The sequence below is a fragment of the Athene cunicularia genome (genome assembly GCF_003259725.1).
Source record: "Athene cunicularia isolate RWA chromosome 6 unlocalized genomic scaffold, athCun1 chr6_part2, whole genome shotgun sequence".
Lineage (NCBI taxonomy): Eukaryota > Metazoa > Chordata > Aves > Strigiformes > Strigidae > Athene > Athene cunicularia.
The window spans coordinates 1758103-1778526 of record NW_020799106.1 but is presented as its reverse complement, the minus strand read 5'-3'; the positions used below and the strand labels follow the sequence as shown (position 1 = coordinate 1778526).

General features: G+C 36.9%; 1 protein-coding gene across 1 annotated transcript in view; it reads right to left on the bottom strand.

Moving 5' to 3' along the window:
- Positions 1-2537: 2537 nt before the first annotated feature.
- WAPL (WAPL cohesin release factor) overlaps positions 2538-20424 on the bottom strand; it is a 70016-nt gene continuing 52129 nt past the window's right edge. Inside the window, exons 10-20 of the mRNA XM_026851750.1 lie at positions 19713-19896; positions 14736-14847; positions 13660-13757; positions 11966-12042; positions 10578-10753; positions 10140-10255; positions 9268-9429; positions 7801-8008; positions 6516-6604; positions 5375-5470; positions 2538-5008 (exon numbers count right to left, since the gene is read on the bottom strand). Of these exons, the coding sequence (XP_026707551.1) occupies positions 4943-5008; positions 5375-5470; positions 6516-6604; positions 7801-8008; positions 9268-9429; positions 10140-10255; positions 10578-10753; positions 11966-12042; positions 13660-13757; positions 14736-14847; positions 19713-19896 (1384 nt within the window). The 3' untranslated portion in view covers positions 2538-4942. The remainder of the gene's footprint in view (positions 5009-5374; positions 5471-6515; positions 6605-7800; positions 8009-9267; positions 9430-10139; positions 10256-10577; positions 10754-11965; positions 12043-13659; positions 13758-14735; positions 14848-19712; positions 19897-20424) is intronic.

The following is a 20424-nucleotide window of genomic DNA, read 5'->3' as shown; positions in this document are numbered from 1 at the left end:
AAATTAAAAGTTCCCACACGTTAAACAGTAAATCTAAATAAAATTGCTGTTATTCCTTCCTTTACTCCAAAGAGTGTCCTCTTTTCTAGATCACCTAATTTTACTCTGCAGAAGTTTAATTTTTTTAATTAATATTTATCCAACAATGAACCCTCCTCTAAACTTTGGAGCACCTAAGACAGACTAGAACTCTGAGTCAACGCCAGGGGCATAAGAAGGATTAGGTACACTTTAGTAATCTAACTTTCCAAACAACTGAAGAAATCTTTGGCCTTTACTCCTCCAAGCTGATGAAATGGAAGTTCGACATGTAGTAGCAAAAATTGGGGGTTAGGAGACTTAAGAGATACAGTTTGGAATACAGGAGGTAAGAGATACCAAGATGTCTGTCCAATGTAAGGCAGTCCCCCGTGTAGTTCCCCTTCCTCCCAGTGAGGACTCTTTTTCCAGGGCTCCTCACATCCTCTGCATCACCAGAGGGCCTGTTGCCACAGACAGACCATGCACAGCAACCCGAGGCTAAACCTACAGCTGCAAATTAAGTTCAATTTTCACAGTTGGAATAAAGATCCTTGTGGCATTAGTAAATCAATCTACCCTTCGATAAGCACTTGAAGCAGTTGCATTATTTATAATGGTTTCACTTTTATTTACAGTAAGACTATCTGTACCTACCGATGCTGCAAACGTCTTAATAAATTACAGTCCCTTGGACAGGGGACCTTTAGGGCAGGTAAAAAAAGAATATGTATGAACGGCTTCTGTTCCACACAGCTAAAAGAATCCAGTAGTGTCCTTTGACCAAAGACGAAACAGGAGAAGCAGCAGTATCAAGAATTACATTGGCCTGGTTTTTGAAAACACTTGTCTAGCAAGATTCAGGGCAAATTCCAATCTCATTATCTTCAAAAACCCAATTAGCAAGCCGCCCTATAAAGAAGGGCTTGATGCAGAAGTAAGGCAGCTACTTAAGTGCTTTTTATCTTTTGATACACGTTTGTGTTTTCCTTGCCCTTTAAACAATAAAAGTACAACACTGACAAAAAAAAACCACTTTACTGAAAAAGCCCCTCGGGCTTGCCTGGTAATAGCCCCATCTAACCAAATAAGCTTTGACTTCTGCTTACTCAAAGGAGGAATTACTGATGTCCAGAAAGGAAAAACGAGGGAAGACAGAATACTTGCTAGTGCATCTGACACCAGAAACATCTCCATCAATCAGTGAGGTACCTGAGCCTGAAAATGTGGTTAAAAGCAAGAACTCCTGGTTAGGATATTCTGTTACAGAAAAAGTTTAAAAAAATGTAACACCCTAAAATCGGGATGAGAACTCCCACTATCTTCTTGTGTTCCTCCCAGGTGGACGAACAAAGCCTTTACATGTACCTGTGTGATCATTGCCCTGCCTTCTGCTCAGAGACACACGATCCATCTGCTGACAGCTCAACTCCATCAGGCCAGCTTGAGAAACCATCTCCAGCACACCACCTGCTTTTACATAAAGCTTCTGATAAAGCAGTGCTGTACACACCGTGCCAGATCACTCCGTCATTATGCAAATCATGCATTTCAAAACAGTCTGAAAGTGAAATAATTTATGTGAAAGGCTACAACTCCCAAATCTTCTACATAAGCTTCACAATTATCCTGTTAGTCTGAAAATGCTGATGTCATCTCAAAGCATCCACACATAATGCTTCTATTACATATCTACCAACAAAATGACCAAGAAATACTTTTACCAGAGGTTACTTTTGGAAAACATTTGCTTAGATAAACCTGTATTTGCCTCCTACAGCACCACATACTAATAACATACTTCTCCATATCTCAAACTCCAGTAACATCCCTTTACAGCACAGAAATAGTTACATTATGCTGATGCTTGTTAAAGTGGCAGTGAGATGACACATCACATTCAACTTGCTTTAGAGCTCATGAATTACTGCATATTGTACCTGTATCTAGGTGTATCAATAAAGAAAAAAAAATCCATGGGAAAAAATCCATCCTGAAATTAAAGCATCATTCATATTAATAGAGAAACAGAGCAATGCTCGTGGTAATTTTCTCATTTTTTTCTGAAGAAAGAAGACATTGACATCCTCCACGATGTGAAAAGCATCACCATAACAAGAACTGTCCCATTTTCCCTAGGCTTTAGGGTATTTTTGTTATTCTAACTACAGCTCTTCAGAGTCGTTAACATGCCCCTTCAGCTGAAAGATCAATAGCAACTTCTGTGGAGAACTCCAAAATGCATCAAAAGATTGAGTACATCATCTCCAGAAAATGTCAAGGCTTAGCTGGTTTGACTGACCACAGCCTCAGGTCCAGGCACTGAATTTTATGGTCCCAACACACCAATGAAAAACAGAGCATTACCTTCAGGATGCTCCTCTACTATTTTTTCTTCCTCCTCTTGTTTTGTTGTGGTTTTGTTTGGTTTTTTTTTTCCTTTTAACAATTTACCTGACACTGCCTGCTTTCTGCAATCACTCAGAGGAGTGTTTTATTGCATGTTAAAAGACAAGATATGTATTGAAAGTAGCAATTTTATTTGAGTTAAAATTATTTACAAAAACCCAAAGACATACTTCATGAAACTGGTACAAACTATTTTTCCTGCCGTTGGCTTTTGCTCCAAAGATCACAGCTGAGAAATACTGTATAAAATAAAAATAGGATTGGATTCAGAAAAGTACTCTACTGTTCTAATTTCCAATTGAGAGTATTTACACAAATATTTACAGTGGAAAAAAAGTTACTTTAAAACTTTAATTTGCAAGTTGGCCTCAAGTACCCTTTAATGCAGAGTTATTTGAGGGTCTAACACACAAAAATGCACTGCAGTTCACAGGGTGATTTCTCCCCCCACCCTCAAAAAACAAAAAACAAAAAAATCTGCATTTGTCAGTGCTTGACAATTAGTTACATTTGAAAAAAACTGTTAAACACTGAGGTAAATCAATTCCCAAACAATTACCAGTGTAACAAAGAAAGGTAGTTGTCCCTGCTTTCCCCATCATCACATCGGTATTTTATTTTCTCTTGACATCTCTCCACAGAAAACTACATAATCAATTCGAAATCCCATTATAAGTGAAAAATCTCTAAAATCAGAAAACTAAATGGGCAAAATAGTCAATAATTTCCTCCTGATGTAGATAATTTATATACAGTTTCTCTCTCCCCATACTGAATTTATTATTTTTTAAACAAAGGGGAACACAACCTCAAACACTTTTCTAAGTTACACTGATACACTAAGTTTTAGAAGGTGATGAGAGAAAACGCAAAAAGTATGACCAACATAGGATTTTTGCCGCTAATCAGTTACTTCCTTACAGAATTCCCAACAATCTGCATTATCAAAAATAGGAAGACATAGAAGGCAGCCACTGTATGTAAAAAATTTACAGCTGGCACTGATACAAAAGCACGAGTTCTTAACTTTATACATGGAGATAACACAAGATCTAAAAGCAGGTTAGATTTCCTGTTATTTCCCCCTCATTATACACAGAACTAATATTTTTATGGCTTCAAGTTTTACAAATTCAATGGAATAACATGATGTAACTACCTATACAGGTATTTAAAAATGTCGATGAAGCAGATCTCAGAACAGTCTGCAAATATTCAAGACCACCTTAATAAAAATAATTACCAATTCTGCTGGTCTGAATAATGAGTGCAAGAAAAAAAAATGTTAAAAAAAGTAATGTGTTTTCTGGGATTCTTTGTTCCACTTAAGTCTTCAAACACAATGCTTTGCTGTGAACTAGACCTCAGACTGAACAAAATCTTAGCTATATCAGCAATTTAAGGCTTTGTGTTGTATGCATTTAAACTTTGTCATACTACAGAAGAATGAAATAGAAAGATTATGTCAGCTGGAAACATTAATCCCCATTGGTGTTTTAGCTTCTTTAAAATTCTTCGCCCTAAAACATCCAAATTCTTTGTACTGAGCAGTATAAAATACATCTTGAGTGCTTCCTTGAAACAAATTACAACAGCATGTCAAAGTTTTTGCTTATTAGAAGTGTAAACTACCCTGGGATTGAGGTTTGTTTTTTTTTTTTAATTTTTTTTTCTTTCTTTTTTTAAACAGGGCACAACATTTTTACAGTTACTATTTCTTTGTGGATAACATACCCTCAAATGGCTTTGTGTGTTTATGGGTTTGCATGCTTCTTGGAACTACAAAGTGTTATGGTCTATCAAGTTTACAGTACATGGGCCATGATAGTTTTAGAACTGAGAAATAGTTCAACAACCTAATTTCAATCAAAACAGTATAAAAAATAAACTATCCAATCCTCGCCTCTTTGGATTCCAACAAATTTTAAATATAGACAGTAGTTAAAATCACAAAAGTATTTAAAAATTTATATTTTATGATTTTGGAATAATCTAGTAATAAAAAAGCAAGAGCAAATTAAACTCAAATAGGAGCGGTGCTGCTGTCCAGAACTTCTTTATTAGAACATTTGTTTGATACCTCAGTAGCTAAGCTGCCTTTGCACCTGGCTGGCATGAAACAGTGGCTCAACAGTAAACAGCAGTTGCACTATCAGCAGCAAGTTTTTCCCCTTGAAACTTGTCACGAACAAAGCAAGAAAAAAAAAAAGATAGGGAGGGCAAACCCTGCCAAAAAAATGTTTAAATACTGCACTGCATCATAAACAGCATGGTTTCTTTATTTACTTTCCTCAGAACCTTTTTCCCCTCATTTTTGATAGTTGCAGATTGATGTAGTAACTGTCTTTTAGAAAATGCTGAATGCATGGTTAAGAGACCAGGTAGCCTTAAAAATCCGAACACGAATGACACAGATGAATGCTCTTGGTATATCCTTCAAGGACTTCTTTCATGACTTCTTCTTTTGTCTAAGGGTAGCTCCAGCATTAGAGTGCCTGCAGCGGAAGTTAAGTATCTAGCAGTGTTCCAAGTATTCAATCACCCTAGAGATAGATTTCTGGCCTGTTGTTCCAACAGCACACTGGAAAATGTAATAGAAAACAGAAGTAACAAACAAGCATTTGTAATACACCTCTTTAAAATATTTGAGAGCTATGCTTATTTCAGAGTTTTAATATTTAGAGGTCCGTATCAGTAAAAGCAATTAGGTTCAGGCAGAGGATTCAGAAATATTTTCCTGACTGGTCACAATCAAGTGGAATGAAAGTAGCTTCATTCCATTTACTACCAAAATAATGAAAAATGGGTTTTCAGTATTTAAAACCAGAACATCTTCTAAAGACACAAACTGAAAAATGTTAAATGCATCTAAAAATGTATGGACTATTAACAGAAAACACAGTTACAAAAGTATCTATACACAGCCTTAAAAATATATATTACTTACAGTAAGGTTCATAAAACTGAGAAACTTTTTGAGCATTTCGGTCATTATTGAGAAGTCCCCTTCAGGTAAGTACTCCCTCACAGTAGTCACATTGATCTAAAAAATAAAACAATCTATTTTAATTTGGGAAATATTTTTTCTGACAAAGAACTGTAATACTCTGCGTGTAGGATGCAGTAAGACAAGTATATTCACAGCATTATTAAGATGGCTTCTGCTGCCATCTCTATGATTTAAGCCTCTCGAGCAATACTTGTATATTTATGGCGTTTATGTTTCTAGGAAACAACAATTGCTTAAATCTTGTTGTTGTTGGTTTGGTTTTTTTCTCATTAAAGATCATTACCACCAGACCTCTCCAGGACCCACAAGATTATCAAGCACTAAAACCCCAGATTACTCTCCTGACATGGAGAGAATCTCCCTGCGTAACTGTTAAGGGCTGAGAATTATTGAACTTACTGCCCATATCACTCCAAACACTAGAATCATACATAAGTTAATTAGTCAAAAGGAACAAAACAGCATGTTTAAAGACCGGTTCTGTCACCATGGTAAATTCACACAAGCCTGAAGGCAGGTCTGAACCTAATTTGCATCTGAGCATATATTTGACAGGAGAGTTTATGAAGTTCTTGGCCATTAAGAGTTCCATATTTTTAAGTTTTAACTTCAGCTTCCTATTATGTATTTCCAATCTGAGGCAATCACTTTCAGCTAATGGAGACATACACAATTGCATGTCATTTCAACGAATAAACAAGTCTGATGGTAATTTGCTTTTTGAAACTCTGAAAAAAATAAAGCAAAAATCATTATACAATGGGCAAGTCAATTTTCCTTTGCTTTTCAAAGGGAGGTTCACTTGGTGGCTAAAACTAACAGCAAAGGGGAGAGAGGTGGAAGAGGTTAAATATTCAGTTACAACTGTTTTTGACAAACACTGACACTCAGAAAATTTGTTTTGGATGGAACCCCTCTGGTAACTTGTCAGAAAACTATACACATCAGCGTAGCTTCATCAATGTACTAGCTCATATCGAACTCTAATTTAATAAACTCATTTCAATACTGCAAATTACTGCTTCACTAAAAATGGTACTGGACTTAAGAGCAAGTTATTGACAATGTATTCCCTTACTGGACTCTCTTGGCAGAGACAGCCTAGAAGCAATGCTGTGTATGAGGCCACAATGCAGTCTTCCATGTGCTTCCCAGCATGCTGAAGAGCTGAAAAAAGAGACAACCGAGTGTATTGTATTCTCCGAGCAGCTGGTATCTTTTACTGCTTCAAATACAATCTTTCATTATCACTTTTCTCAATTCTTTTTTTCTCAAACAAACTGAGCTTTAGGACTGAGACTTCAGAGGCGAGAATCAGAGAAACTCCGTACTTACTAACTCAGCAGCACGTACCTGAACAGGAAAACAGTGTTCATTCACTTGCAACTCGTTACATGGTATGGTATTTTATTAATTGCCATTTTAAGGTGCAAACTGAATGCTTAACACACCAAAATACAAATATAAATGTTTCATGTGATACCATAAGCCAGTAAGACTTCCAGCAAAAGATGTTTATTGTATTAAGGGTAACAGAGCACTTTTTGCTAATGACTCAGCATTTTTGGGCAAACCACGAATAGCTGCGGAGACCAGGTGATGGAGCTACAAAATAGAGAAAGGATATAAAGCCAAGTTGGGGAACATATTGTTAGAAGATGAAAACACTATTAGGAGATTAAAGAAGGACTGATGTTTCAGATGTGATACAATTTACAGAGACAGACTACGTAACTCAGCTTAGAGATACTCAAGTTCCTGGAACAGATTATCAAAGATGCAGCACACCAAGGCACTGCACAGGCACCTGAGATACTGCCGATGGACTGAGGAGGACTTGGGACACAAAGAAGAGGGGGACACAAGAATTATACATGCAAATAGGGAGGGGAGGAAGAAAAAAACTCTAAAAGTAGCATGAAACAAGAATGAGTCATGATACCCTCCAAAACCAAAATTAAGTCAGGTAGCTTTTAAGTACGGTTTCAGAAGAACATGGTAAGGGCCAAAAAGCCATCCCTTTCAGAATATTTCTTACACAGAATGTTCCTTAAAAGTTTGGGGTTTGTTGGGTTTGTTGTTGTTGGTTTTGTGTTGTTGGTTTTTTTTTTTTCTTTTAAAAGAAGAAACTGATAGAAGGTACTAGTAAGAAAATAAAAAAGTAGCATAAATGCTTCCACTTCTCATGCTTCAGCTCTGAACTACTCCTACTTATGATCTGTAGCAGTTTCACCTGGGGGATATGCTGAGGCAATCTCAGCCCAAGAGACTGCACGTAGCTAGGAAGCAGGGGACAAGGTGGGAATATTTATGCAATCAGAGTTCTTTGCCTTTTCCGAGCTCATCACAACTAGACAACTTACCTTTATTAAGATCAAGTTCTTCATCATCTTCTTCCTTCTTATCTTTCTCTTCAGTGCTATCTGGCTTTTCTGTGGAGACCCACTGTATCTCCCCACTTGTCTCTTGCCATTCCCCACTCTTATCATGCTGAGCAGTCGGAGCTTCTTTAATCAACTCGTCTGTCTGGCTCTCGGCCAGCTGTGCTGCTCGCTCACGCTCAAGAAATAGCTAATGGGGAAAATTTCAGGAGGATTTATTTTATAAATTAAAGCCTAAACACATTTAATTAACACTTGAAAGTTTATTTCCCCTTCACGGTTCACCCCTTAATACAGTTAGTCTTCAATATTTTTCTTGACAGTGGCCTTTTCTTCAAAGGAAAATATAATTTATCCCAACACTAACGCTGTGCTCTACAGAAAAGGCCCCCTCCATCCCCAGGTGCTGAACTAGTTAGCAGACTCCTCTTGGGCATCATAAATGTTTAATTGTTGTCTTTGAGACACAGCTTGAAGACTAAAAGTTGACATGCTCTCCTGTCCGTTTTTGTTCTCTACCAATCCGCATTTTCTTCTCATGCTAGCTGTCCCCTCTTTGCTCTCTTAGCTTTTCCCTCGGTATATAAAAAGCAAAAATTTGGAAGAGTAACTTAAAATGACTTATCAAGGATATGACAGAACCAACAATCTCATATTGTGCACTTACATCCCATGAATTATTTCCCAAACCATACAACCGCCATTTTTAAATACTGCTTTGCCAACCTGTATGCATTAAGATATTTAACATTATGATTTTTATTGTTTAAAATTTTTGGGGTCTGCTGCTGGACAGTTATTTCACATAGTTAAACAGAAGAACTGCTATAAGGGTCCATAAAGTTATCTCTATTGAAATAAAAAGGCTGCTGCAATTTCCTTTCAATCCTTTATTTTAGTTTGTATGGTGGAAGTAATTCACCAAAATTACTGGTGGATTTATTTTCTGTTAAAGAGGCAGTCAATACAGCATTTAAGAATGCTGTTTCACATCCATAATCAGTACATATTTTATTGCTCTTATAAAGCATGATACTTCATTTTTTTAATTTATAAATTGCAAGCTCCCAAAAAGACAGCACTTTAAAAAATAACCCATGGAAGCAAAATATATAAGACAAGAGTAGCTTACAATTTTTACAGCTGGTTTAAAACGAAACTAGAAGTAAACCATTTAGGAACAAGAAAGCTTCACAGAGCACGAGAGCAGCCTTTGGGTGTCTGTAATAATGATACCACTGTCTTGTACCAGGAAAGCTGTTTCTGTAATGGACTGTACTGGAGAAATCGAAATTGTGAGTAGCACCCCTCTTCCCCCACTAAGCTCTATTACTCAAAATACTAACCAGAAAAAAATTCTGACAAATCTTCATTGCTGAGTTCTCCCTTCTCCCTTGACAGTCTGATAATGAAAAATGGTAACTATGACAGGAAAGCCACATTTCTTACCTGCACTAAAGCCTGAACAGCATCAATCTGTCCAGTTATCTTCAGGCTGTCGTCCCCTTCTCCCGTGCAGAATGAGTCAAAAGAACACGATGTTTCCATATTGACCAGACAGTGCCTGTTCCGAGCACTGTATTCTACCAGGTTGATCAACAAACCCAATCCCTGCAAGAATTGGAGAGTCAAAGAGGATTGTACACATTAAAAAAAGGTAATTTAGCAAAAAGCATCTATCCAGATGTCTTCTTTAGGCTTTGTATTTCTGAGGATACATAACTTACCAACACACCTTTATAAAACAGTTTAACAGACAGAGGAATTAGCATTTAAAGAAATATGAGGCAAAACTAACATCCCTGTATACTAGGACTTATATGCAGGAATCTTCATTTTTCCAGTTCCAAACATGAAAACATCAATTTAAAGATGAGATTTCACTTATAGATTAGGGATTCAAGCATCCAACCTTCAGTTCATATTCTTTAAAGATCCTTCACACACACAATTTCACTGTTGCTATTTAGGCCGCACAGACCCATTTTACATAAGCTGAGGTAAATTCAACAAAGCTTTTTTCTCAAACAATAACATCCACCATATTTCTAAAGTTGAAAAGAAATATGTGAATTATCTAATTTTTAAATTTATTCAGCTAAATGTCTTTGTTCATCTAGCAGTGAACTTTTTCCCACCCAACACAGGGAAAATGGTTACAAGTTCAAACCCCCCAAATTCTTACAGACACTTTAAGTACCTCACTAAGTTACGGTCAATGAAAACTGTAGAGGCTGCTCCTTAATGTGGAAAGAGAGTAGATAAATGTACAAGAAGGGGACAAATCATTTTACATTGATGTAACACATACAACAGCTTACCAGGACCCGAATATCAAATCTCTGTTCTTGAGGTAGGAACTTTGGAACCTGAAGCACACAATTCATAGCTGTGCCTATCAGACCATCCTGTTCACCTGTTTTTGTACTACCCCATTCTGTAAAAAAAAAAAAGAGATTAGTGGCTCGATTTTGAAAACACTCATTTTCGTAATCATAAACAGATTGATTAAAAACTTGTTGGCCCTAAGGACAAACAGGACTCTTAGCCAAAGTACGTATCTTAACAATACGTGCGATTACTGACCCACTTTTCAAAGACAAATTACTGACTGCTTATTATAAAACAAGCATCTGCCATACTTCACTTGTATTGCATCGTACGTGGAAAAAACATAATCAATATAAGAAAAGGCTTTATATTAATGTTTTATTTGATGCTTTAGCACGGAATATGCAAAGTGTTTTTGTTTGCTTTACCGTTATCATTTGTCAGGTTGAGCAAGACACCAATGATAGCCCTCATGCAGTCTTCCACTGCTTTACCCACGTGGTTAGTTACATTCTGGTGAGGCAGAGGCTTATTGTCTGGTAAACAGATACTGTCTTCAGCACGATTATATCGCTGGATTAACTCCTCACAATGCTGCAGTGCTCTGCAGGGAGAGGATGCAGAACAAAATTACCTCCACAACATACAGGACATTCCACCTTTATACATATTTCAACAGGAAGAAAACTCAAGTACAGAGCTTATGCAGAATTTTTCTGATGTCCAGATATCAAACTTATCAGGAGAGATAATAAACTTATCACCTATGAAATCTTTTATGAGCTCAACTGACACTGTGAAAAAAAACCCAGGGAAGCTTTCTGGCACAGAGCTTTATCAGCTTGAAATTTCGAGAGCAAAAGTTTATTTTTCTTTCCAATTTCATCACATGGTCTGACAAAAAGATACCTTCTCCCTACAAACCCACCCTCTCATATCCTCTGACCATCAAGGCACAACATTATTCTGACAGTTATCTAAATGTTCTTTGTTCTTTCTCAAAGCTATTTCCATTCTGTAATAAATAAATAAATGACACGTGACTTTCTGGCAGTACAATCTTCATCTCGCAGCACTACTGGACCACAGGCAGGGTTCTATTGCACGACATCAGTCTGAACACTGACTTCAACTACCAACAAAACTAAAACCATCAAGAACATACATTGGTCTAAACAGCATCATAAACGGTGGGTTTTGTTGTTTTGTTGGGGTTTTTAAAATAAATTATAAGAAATACTCAAAATATCTAACCCAACCCCCTAAAATTATGTTTCAAATGAGGTCTGCAGAGTCAAATTTTCAGCCTGATTTGTTCTCTTTGAAGAGCAGCACAAGAGGAATACAATTTCTGTCAGTCAACTGAGATCTCCCCCAGACTGATAAATGGGTGAGAGGTGTTTGTACAAGCATCTTTGCTAGGGAGAACAGCTAAGAATAGAACTTTACTATTTTAATTCTTAGCTACAGTGTCAATTGTTATGCTCGATTTCAGTAAACCCTTAAGCATAAAGAAAATACAATAAATAAGTGTAGCTTCCCAACTGCCCTCTTCTGTGTTCATATTAACTTGGTACAAAAGCTGAATCCACAGTTTGCAGCTTCTACAGAACCACCAATAGCAGCGCTACATATTGGTAGTACTCAGGTAGTTACCCAGACCCTCATCAACTGAACTTAAACATTACTTCAAGAAAAGCAACAGTGGAAATTGTGGGGTTTTTCTCCCCCCGCTTAAGACCTTCTGGTATAACTTTTTTTTTTTTCCACTATCATGTGCAGTGCTCTGCAAAAATGTCTTTTTGTTACAACTTACTTAGCTGAGGAGACTATGAGCTGCGAGTCTTTGTATGCTATCAGATAGCTCTGATTTTCTGGATTATGCACAGTTACCTAAAAAGAGGAGGAGAAAGTAATATTAAAAATGGGACTTTTTTTCCTTGAGAAAGACCTATTCCCTTCCACTACCCCCCCTCACTTTATTCACATCCACGTTTCTTGGTTATTATTCAGTGTAAACTTTCACTTATCATTGTCCAACATCTCTTTGGAGTTTTCACCTAGTAGGTAATCCACAAAACTGTGGCACTGAAGATAAAACCATCTTGCCTGATAGAGTAAGTACAGAAATCGTGTGGCAGAATGTTCTGCCACGGCAGAGCTCTCCATCTAGATCCTGGGTCTACACTGTCCCAAGAGTATGTATGTATATATGTGTGTGTAAATATATATAAAAATATACCGCAGAATAAAATTATATAGGTAATATTATTTTTAGGACTTGAGATCAAGCCTGTGATCTTATAATGCATCCAACCATTTAGAAAAAAAATTTTTTCCTCGATTCCCTTGATTGAAATTAAGAATCAATTTCCAGAAACAGCAGAAGTTCTTCTCTTGAATTTGCATGATTTGGTGTGTTGATTTTTGTCATCTCTCCCAAGTTCCTAAGGATCTTCCTACATCACAGCCATCCTCAAGTTCAAATTTGAATATTCTACCACTAAACAAGGCTGCTCTTCTGTTGCTTGGCAATTCCTTCTATGAAATGTAAGAGCAGAAATTGGATCTGAAAATTTTCATCTGCTGTTTAGAAGGCAGGTAACGAGCTAGGTGCCATTATTTTTTACGTAAGCACCTTTGAATTAGTACTTCAGCAACTGTTCACATTTCTCAGTTTTTAGTTTACTTTTACACTATCTTTGAGTCCTTCTATTTTACTGAAGAAAACAAGGTACTGCGGTAGCTATTTTTCTTCTAACTTGGGTTTATGGTGTTCATTAAGATTCATTGACCCTGAAACCGAACGTGGCCTTCTGATGCATGGGGATGTTTTGCTAAAACATCACAACCCTCCTCTGCTTGCTTACCCTATCACAATACAAAAGGACTAACACTATGGAAGTCAGCAAAACAAGGCATTGTAAAGAAACATATTCTCACAATTCCTGTCAGTTAAGCTCTACAAAAGTACCACCAAGTTCTCATCCAAAATTATTTACCATCTCAATATACATGCTCAACTGATGACAGGACTAGTCTGAATTTCAGGGCAGTTTTCTCTCTCAGTGGTTAACCAGCTGATGATTGAAAGTAGCAGGTCTTAAGATATACACCCATTTACTGTTTCTAAGAAAATATTGTTTCTATAATGATCCGTTATTACCAGACACAAGCTAGAGAGTCAAACTTATGCCTCAAAACCTACATCCATAACCATCAGCTTTTTGTATGAAATTAAGAAAAAGCATCACGTTACATTCACTTTTTCTTAGCAAAAATAAACTTGCAACACTGTACAAACATACAGAATGGTAAAAGAAATTTTCAAACAAATATTCCAGGAACACTGATAAACATTAGAAAATTAGTATCTTCCATTTAAAAAAAAATAAAATCAACATTATAGCATTATTATGATGTAGCTACATGTTGAAAGACTGTAACATTTAGAAGGTCTGGTTGAGAAAAAGTGGTTTTCAGAAATGCAATGCATCTGCTCATACTCACGCTTTCTAAGACCCGTAAACATCTTTCTGCACCCCATAATGAAGCAACCAGTTTCTCTTCATTTTCATCACTGCTTAGGTGATCCACACATTCTTTAACTAAACAACAAAGAGAAGTAAAGTCTTCAAAAAGCCAAGTGCACAAACTAACCAGCCACCCAGAGAGTTGCCATCAATCTTGTTTTACACTTTACAAAATACTAGGAAACAATCATGAATATATCATTAGCATCCCAAAATCTTTCTCCAAATAAATTAAAAAACCCAAACCCTTAAAATCTTGGCTTTACAAGCTTGTGACTGTTGCTACAAATTACCTATCTGCATATTTTATTTTCTACTGACAATGAAGAGCTTGTACAGCACATGACTATGTTCCTTAACTGTAATGTACTGTTTTGTAGGAGAAAAAAAAAAAAAATTACAGCACACACTCTCCCACACTTTACACATCTGAAACTGTGTGCAAGTTGTTAATTTCTTCAACCTTTCCTTTGTCCAACACTCTGCTTATGTAAGACCAAGCTTCATCCAGCTCAGGAATTCATTTCTAAAATATCCCTTCTCCCATCTGTGAAATGCTGATCCAAAAAAAAAAACAAACCCCAAAACCCAACACCCCAAACAAACTAACCAAGACATATCTTTTAAAAAATAAGGAAACAAAAGCATCACCATTTCTTCTTCCTCTGGGGTTATTTAGTTAAAAAAAATATCAGGCCTGAAAATAATTCTAGGAGACTGTAAAGAATAAGTGTGCGGTGTTTGCGTGCAGTACAGAGATATACAGCACAGTAATCTGTATTCTAAGCTTAAGTCATTTTTAAATCTCACACATTATATGCAACATTATATGCATTCTGTTAAACCTTAAAACTGCTTTTAATCTCCCATGCAACAGATTAGTCACTAGTATTTCCCAGTGACTTGATAGCAAATTGTGTGCTTTATTAACATTGCTCAGAAAAATACAGAATGTTTCTATTTTGAACCACAGAAAATGAACATTAAGAAAAGCAAATAACTTAGTAAGATACACAGAATTTTCCCACTGTTGAAGCAGCATCTCTAATATACCTTTATCTACAATATGATCAAGACCACCTAGAAGCCGCAGTTCTTCTTTAAACCAGTCCCCAGCTCGTTTTGAGGTGAGAGACAGTAACGTCTCCATTGCCAAATGCCCGGTCTGAAAGAGTCAGGTGCCAGAATTAGTGAAATTATCATATGCAGCTGTAGCCAATATATCAAATCAGACAAACGCACATCATATAAAAACCATAAAAACCAAGTTATAGGTTCCGAGTAGAAGAACCACCAGAGGGAGCAAGAACGGACTGAAAAATACACGTATCTTAGAAAAATTACTTGGTATTGATAACAAGGTACTTTGCATTTTCAACTTTTTCTTGATTTTATTAATAGCTTAGAAAACCTAAGCAGTCTCCTTTCATCTGTTTCTCTTGTTATCAAAAGAAACAAGTGGAGGAAGGAAATGGACAAATCAGCCAGGCAGGAAAAAATCCAAGAAAAGCCAGAGTGAACACTGCTTCTCTGTCTCCCAGGCACACTGGCTCTGCTGCTTGTAGAATACATTTGATTGTAACGTAGGTATTTTGTGGTTTTAACTTTAAACTCATAGAAAACAGCAATTAAACCAAAACATTGTAGAAAATCTATTATATTTACTGAATTTCAAAAGAGGAATACATGTCAAAATTCAAAAGCCCCAAAGATAAGTTTACTCTGCAAATGGAAGTTGAAGAGATTTTAGACAATTGTCTTAGTTAATCTCCTGCTAGGTTTTTAACCAAAATTAACACCATTTATGAAGTCACAACTATAACTTTTTTCCAAAGGCCTCTAATAAAAGGCAAATATTAATAATAAAACATATACATACGTATTAATTTACACCTACACAGAAGTGATCAGTACAGACTTCTGTAACATCTGGAAAACACACAGGCAAATCTGGGCTACTATAAACTTGGTGATTTCATATATGGTACATAAATACAACAATCAAAAGTCAGAGAAGCAGCTGCAAGATCTCATTAAAGCCAACTGAATTTGTCATCTTCCCTCCTTGACACATTTGATATATAACGCTTAAAGAAAGGCTGTGCTTATTCTGAGCTGTGCAGCATGTTCCAGGATACCAGGTCAGACCTCAGCACCTCCTGGGAATAACAGTACTCACGTGGCTGGAGCAAACACCCCGCTGTCTTGGAAAAAACAAGTTATAAACCGTATGAGCCCCCCAAACATCTTCAGCTTGTTTTCTCGGTTTTCAAAATACCGATTTCCAAGAAGGAAAGGGGAGTTGAAGATTAGTCGTGATAAAGAGTTACCATCCAAAGGGTTTTAGGAGCGAGCTCCCAGCACACCGTCACTGATGAACAGAGTTGGTAACAGCATCTCTCCAGTGTAAATGGAAGAGTCCTTGGGTCATGAAAGTGTTGTGGGGGACAACAGAACACAAGCGGCAGCAAATCTACAACAAGTCATTCCTCCCCGAGCCAGCAGCATCTCAATTCCCCATCGCACAGGAAACAAAGACGAAGCTGCAATTACTCCTGCAACTGTTTCACCCCCCAGGAAATAGTAACTACCTTTAATTGCCACCAGCCACTCACTGAGTCTCCTCACAGGAAGGAAACTAACCCTTGGTTACAGAGTGCTCATCTCATCACTGGAAGATACAAGATCCAAAACCTCACACTTTTAAAAGCTGTCAGTTAAAAACATAATGCTAAAAGAGATGAGGATATTTTAAGCAATGGATGGAGAACTTCCCTTCTGAAGCCAACCAAATGAGAAAGTGTTTTGAGGGAGGAGGAGAGAGAACCTGAAGACAGCAGTTTGACAGATCTCTAGCTCTCTGAAGCTTTTCCATCCTCTTCAGATTATTCCTTTCACTTTTATAGATTGAGCTTGAAAATATTCTAACATGAATATCTGAAATCATGTATATAACCTAAACCAGACTGATGGAAGCTGATTAAAAACTCTTCTTAGAGATCTCAGCAGCTACAAGAGTTAGTTAACTTCCTAAATACTTTCATCATGAAAGCTCAAAGGCCACACAGTATTTAAAATACAGTGCTTACTCTTCCACCAAAGGGCAAAATGACTTCAGAAAACTATGGGAGAATATAACTTGCTATTTTATACTACTGAGGATAAAAACATCATTTTCAATTTCTTTTTTTTTTACATGAAATGAATCAAAACCTTGTAATCCCTTTGCGTTTGAGGGAAGTAACCCGTTCAATCCAATTTTTTATGTCAATTACTACCAAATCTTAACACCAGATGTTCAAAACATGGTTCCCTTAAGCCTTCAGCCTTATGCTGATAGTTAGAAACAGAATAACCTCTTTCACCAACTGAAAAATCACTTCTGAAGGTTTTCGCTGTGATGCAAGAGGAGCTAGCTGCACACACCAGCTAGAGAGGGCTGTGCTGACTGACAGGCAAGTGCCATTTGCTAACGGGAAGGCCAAGTTCTTCAGGTTTTATCTTCTTCAGCTCCAGCAACAACCCTGGAGCAAGTTCAACCACAGAGAACCCCTTTTCAGCTTCTGGGTTTATGTTGTTAATGTTCACAGCAGTCTAGAAAATGGTACCCTTTGAATACCCGAGTAATCAAAAATTAGCCCAATCAACTTCTAGATAGTCACACAAACCGTGTCTGTGCAAAGAGACAGGCAGTATTGGTAACTTCGTTTGATCTGTGCAAGATGCAAAATAAATGAAGGTGTAACTGCTTAGGCACAAACTGGAGTAACCAAAACATCTGCTGCAATCCTTCTGCTTCTCAGTAGATGTGTTGGAGTCTGAAAAAGCACAGATCTCTTCTTTGCCCCCAGAAGATTTGTGTTTTTGTTAGCATTTTCTGCCTGTCATCTGTATAATCTGAAAATAATCTGTCAGCTGTACAAAACAGCAATTATTTTATCTCATGACAGAAATCTATGTGAAAGCAACTTTACCTTCTACATATGAAGTTCATTATTGTCTCAACTTACCACTACTACTATCATAAATTGGAGGAGAAACTAATCATCTCATTTGGCTTGCATATATTCTCTAAACACTATATAGTCTCTGCTTCTAGATGGTGCAGGTGGGCAGGAACCAGTTTCCATCTGTGAGGTACTACAGTATTCAACACATTTACAACAACAGCTTGACATAATTTTAAGAAATAGAGATGCCCCAGCAAAAAGAAAAAACAACCACAGCTGAAACTGATGGCCTGTGATGATAATATTTTTACTCATGGACAACCTCCTCACAAGATAAAGTTCATTTTAATATATCCTGTCCCTTTAAAACCCATGCCTAAGAAAACACAAGAACAGAATTACAATTCATAAAAACCCATCAGGCTAGCTCAGATTATGAATATGAAAAAAGCTCAAACAGGAGAACAGTGGTCGATGTGGCTGGACGCTTTAGCAATGAGGAACCTGTACCAGCTGTTCCATGCTTAATAAAGGGAGCTCTCTTACATTTTATGGTGCAAAAGATATCCTGGCACTGACAGACCCGGAGCTACGTGAGCTGCCTTTGGTGCCAAACCAGCACTGAAATAAGACACTGATTATACCAATTCCTAGCTGATCACCACCTAGAGAACAAACCACGATCTGAAGATATCAACACAGAATGAATCGTGAATTTACAGAGTACGCTGATCTCAAATTCATTCTCTTTGCAAATTTCAAAGGCCAAAAAATTAACGAGTGCTCTACACGCATGTTTCATAAATTCGTAGGAGACAAGCCCAAACCAAACAGAAATAACTGTCCTTTGTCACCACAAACTGATTATGAAGATTAAGAATTATTTCATCAATATTATCTTCCTCCCCCAAAATTCATCTCCTTCTGCTGCTACATTATACTGACTTTTCACACAAATTCAGAGCTCTGTTCCACAATTTTGGTAAAAAACCCAAACCTTTCCTAAATCAACAAAAAATTCCCAAAATCTCCACAAGAAAATCCCAGCTAAACAAGGCATATAACCTTTTAATCTAACCTAAATGGAATACAATCTTAATTGCAGATTACTGACAGGAGTTGAAACATTACTTGCAGAAAGCTCTGAAAAAACCTCGATCCATAAACAAGAAATCAGAAGCTTCTCCTGTTGGGTATAAGTATTACATGAAAAATGGCAAAAAACTAGTAAGAATCTTTAAAACATTAAAAGAATGTATTACAAGATGTGAAAAAATTGAGATCATACTAACATCTGTTATACTGAAATATGGTGAAAAGAAAACCACATTACTAATTTTTGCCATCTATGACCACTCATCTACTCAATCTGTCATTAATTCTTTAAATACACTGTAAAAAGACTTGCAACTTACCATTTATTTTTCAAGCTAGCCTGATGCTAGCATCAAACCATGCCCAAATTTATTTTTAAACAAAAACAGTTTGCTCTGTTGCAGATGAAGATACATTCATAAAAAACAAGTGTGTTTGAGAAAGGAAGGAAAAAAAAAAAAAATCATCCACGTTTATAGTAATCAGCAGATCTGTCACCACACTTTGGGCAGAGAGAAATCAGTTTCTGTAGGACAGATTTTAATTTTTTTAAATGGCAGAACCTGCACCACGTTTTCCATTTAACACACAATACGCAAGAACCCCTATTGTTTGTGAATGTATGTATAAAATTTAGGCAAATTAACAGAGCCAAATAATCTAAATGTGGCCTTTAAACACACGGTTATTTAAAATGTTACTAGTTTTTAATCGCTGTCTTTAACTAGCTACCCTTAGCAGGAGCAAATGGTGAAGGAGACAGCTGAAGAACATCATAACTTTATCATACTAACAGTCCTTTAGAAAGGAAGTTTCAAATTTAACAAAGGAAATACTTGCAGTGCAGTCATATATACAGGGAAGGAAGACAAAATGTCATGACTTCTTAGCTGGGAGACAGGAGATTAAGGATGATGCTTACAAGTTCCATTTTATTAAGCATTCTACTACTGCCAAGGCTTTCAAATAAAAGCACGATACCCACCGTGATGTTTTCGAGATCAAGATGTTTGTTGTGAACAGTTTCACACAGTCTCCGAATTTTTTCCTTAATTTTATTCATGTCTTTTTCATTCAGCAGCTTGGCAGAAGAAGCATCTTGTTCCAATTCCAAAAGCCGAATCATCAGATCTAGACTAGCTCTGTCTAAATCCATGTTCAAACGATCTCTGCAAAAAAAAAAAAAAAAAAAAAAAAGAGTTTTTAGTACTCATGTTAGGCAGACCTTTTACCCTTTTTATTAAACAAGCTGAAGATTTTCAAAATAAAAACCCTGACAAATCCCAATCTATGCTAGCACTTGCCTGACTCCTCACACAGATTCCTTCTAGAAGTTCCTACTGCATTCTCCTAACCAATCCCACCGAGATATAAACCACTTAATATATTTACAAAGCCCCAGTAGAAAAGCGAGGTTTTTTACTTTTAAGGGACTCACTGCAGCAGATAGAATAAGGAAAGGTAGCTCCAGTAACACAGTATTATAGAAGAGACAGATGGCAGGGGAACAAAGTGAAAAAGCGGAGGGCATGCGGCAACCTAGGTGAACATTCTGGTTCGGTGGGACAAGCTGGTGACAGCACCAGAAAATACAGCGATGGTGGGGACAGTGTTTGCATAGAAGGGGGTAGGGGTGAGCAGGGGGGAAGGAAAGGGGGGGAAAAAAAAAAAAAAAAAAAAAAAAAGATGCAGAAAGT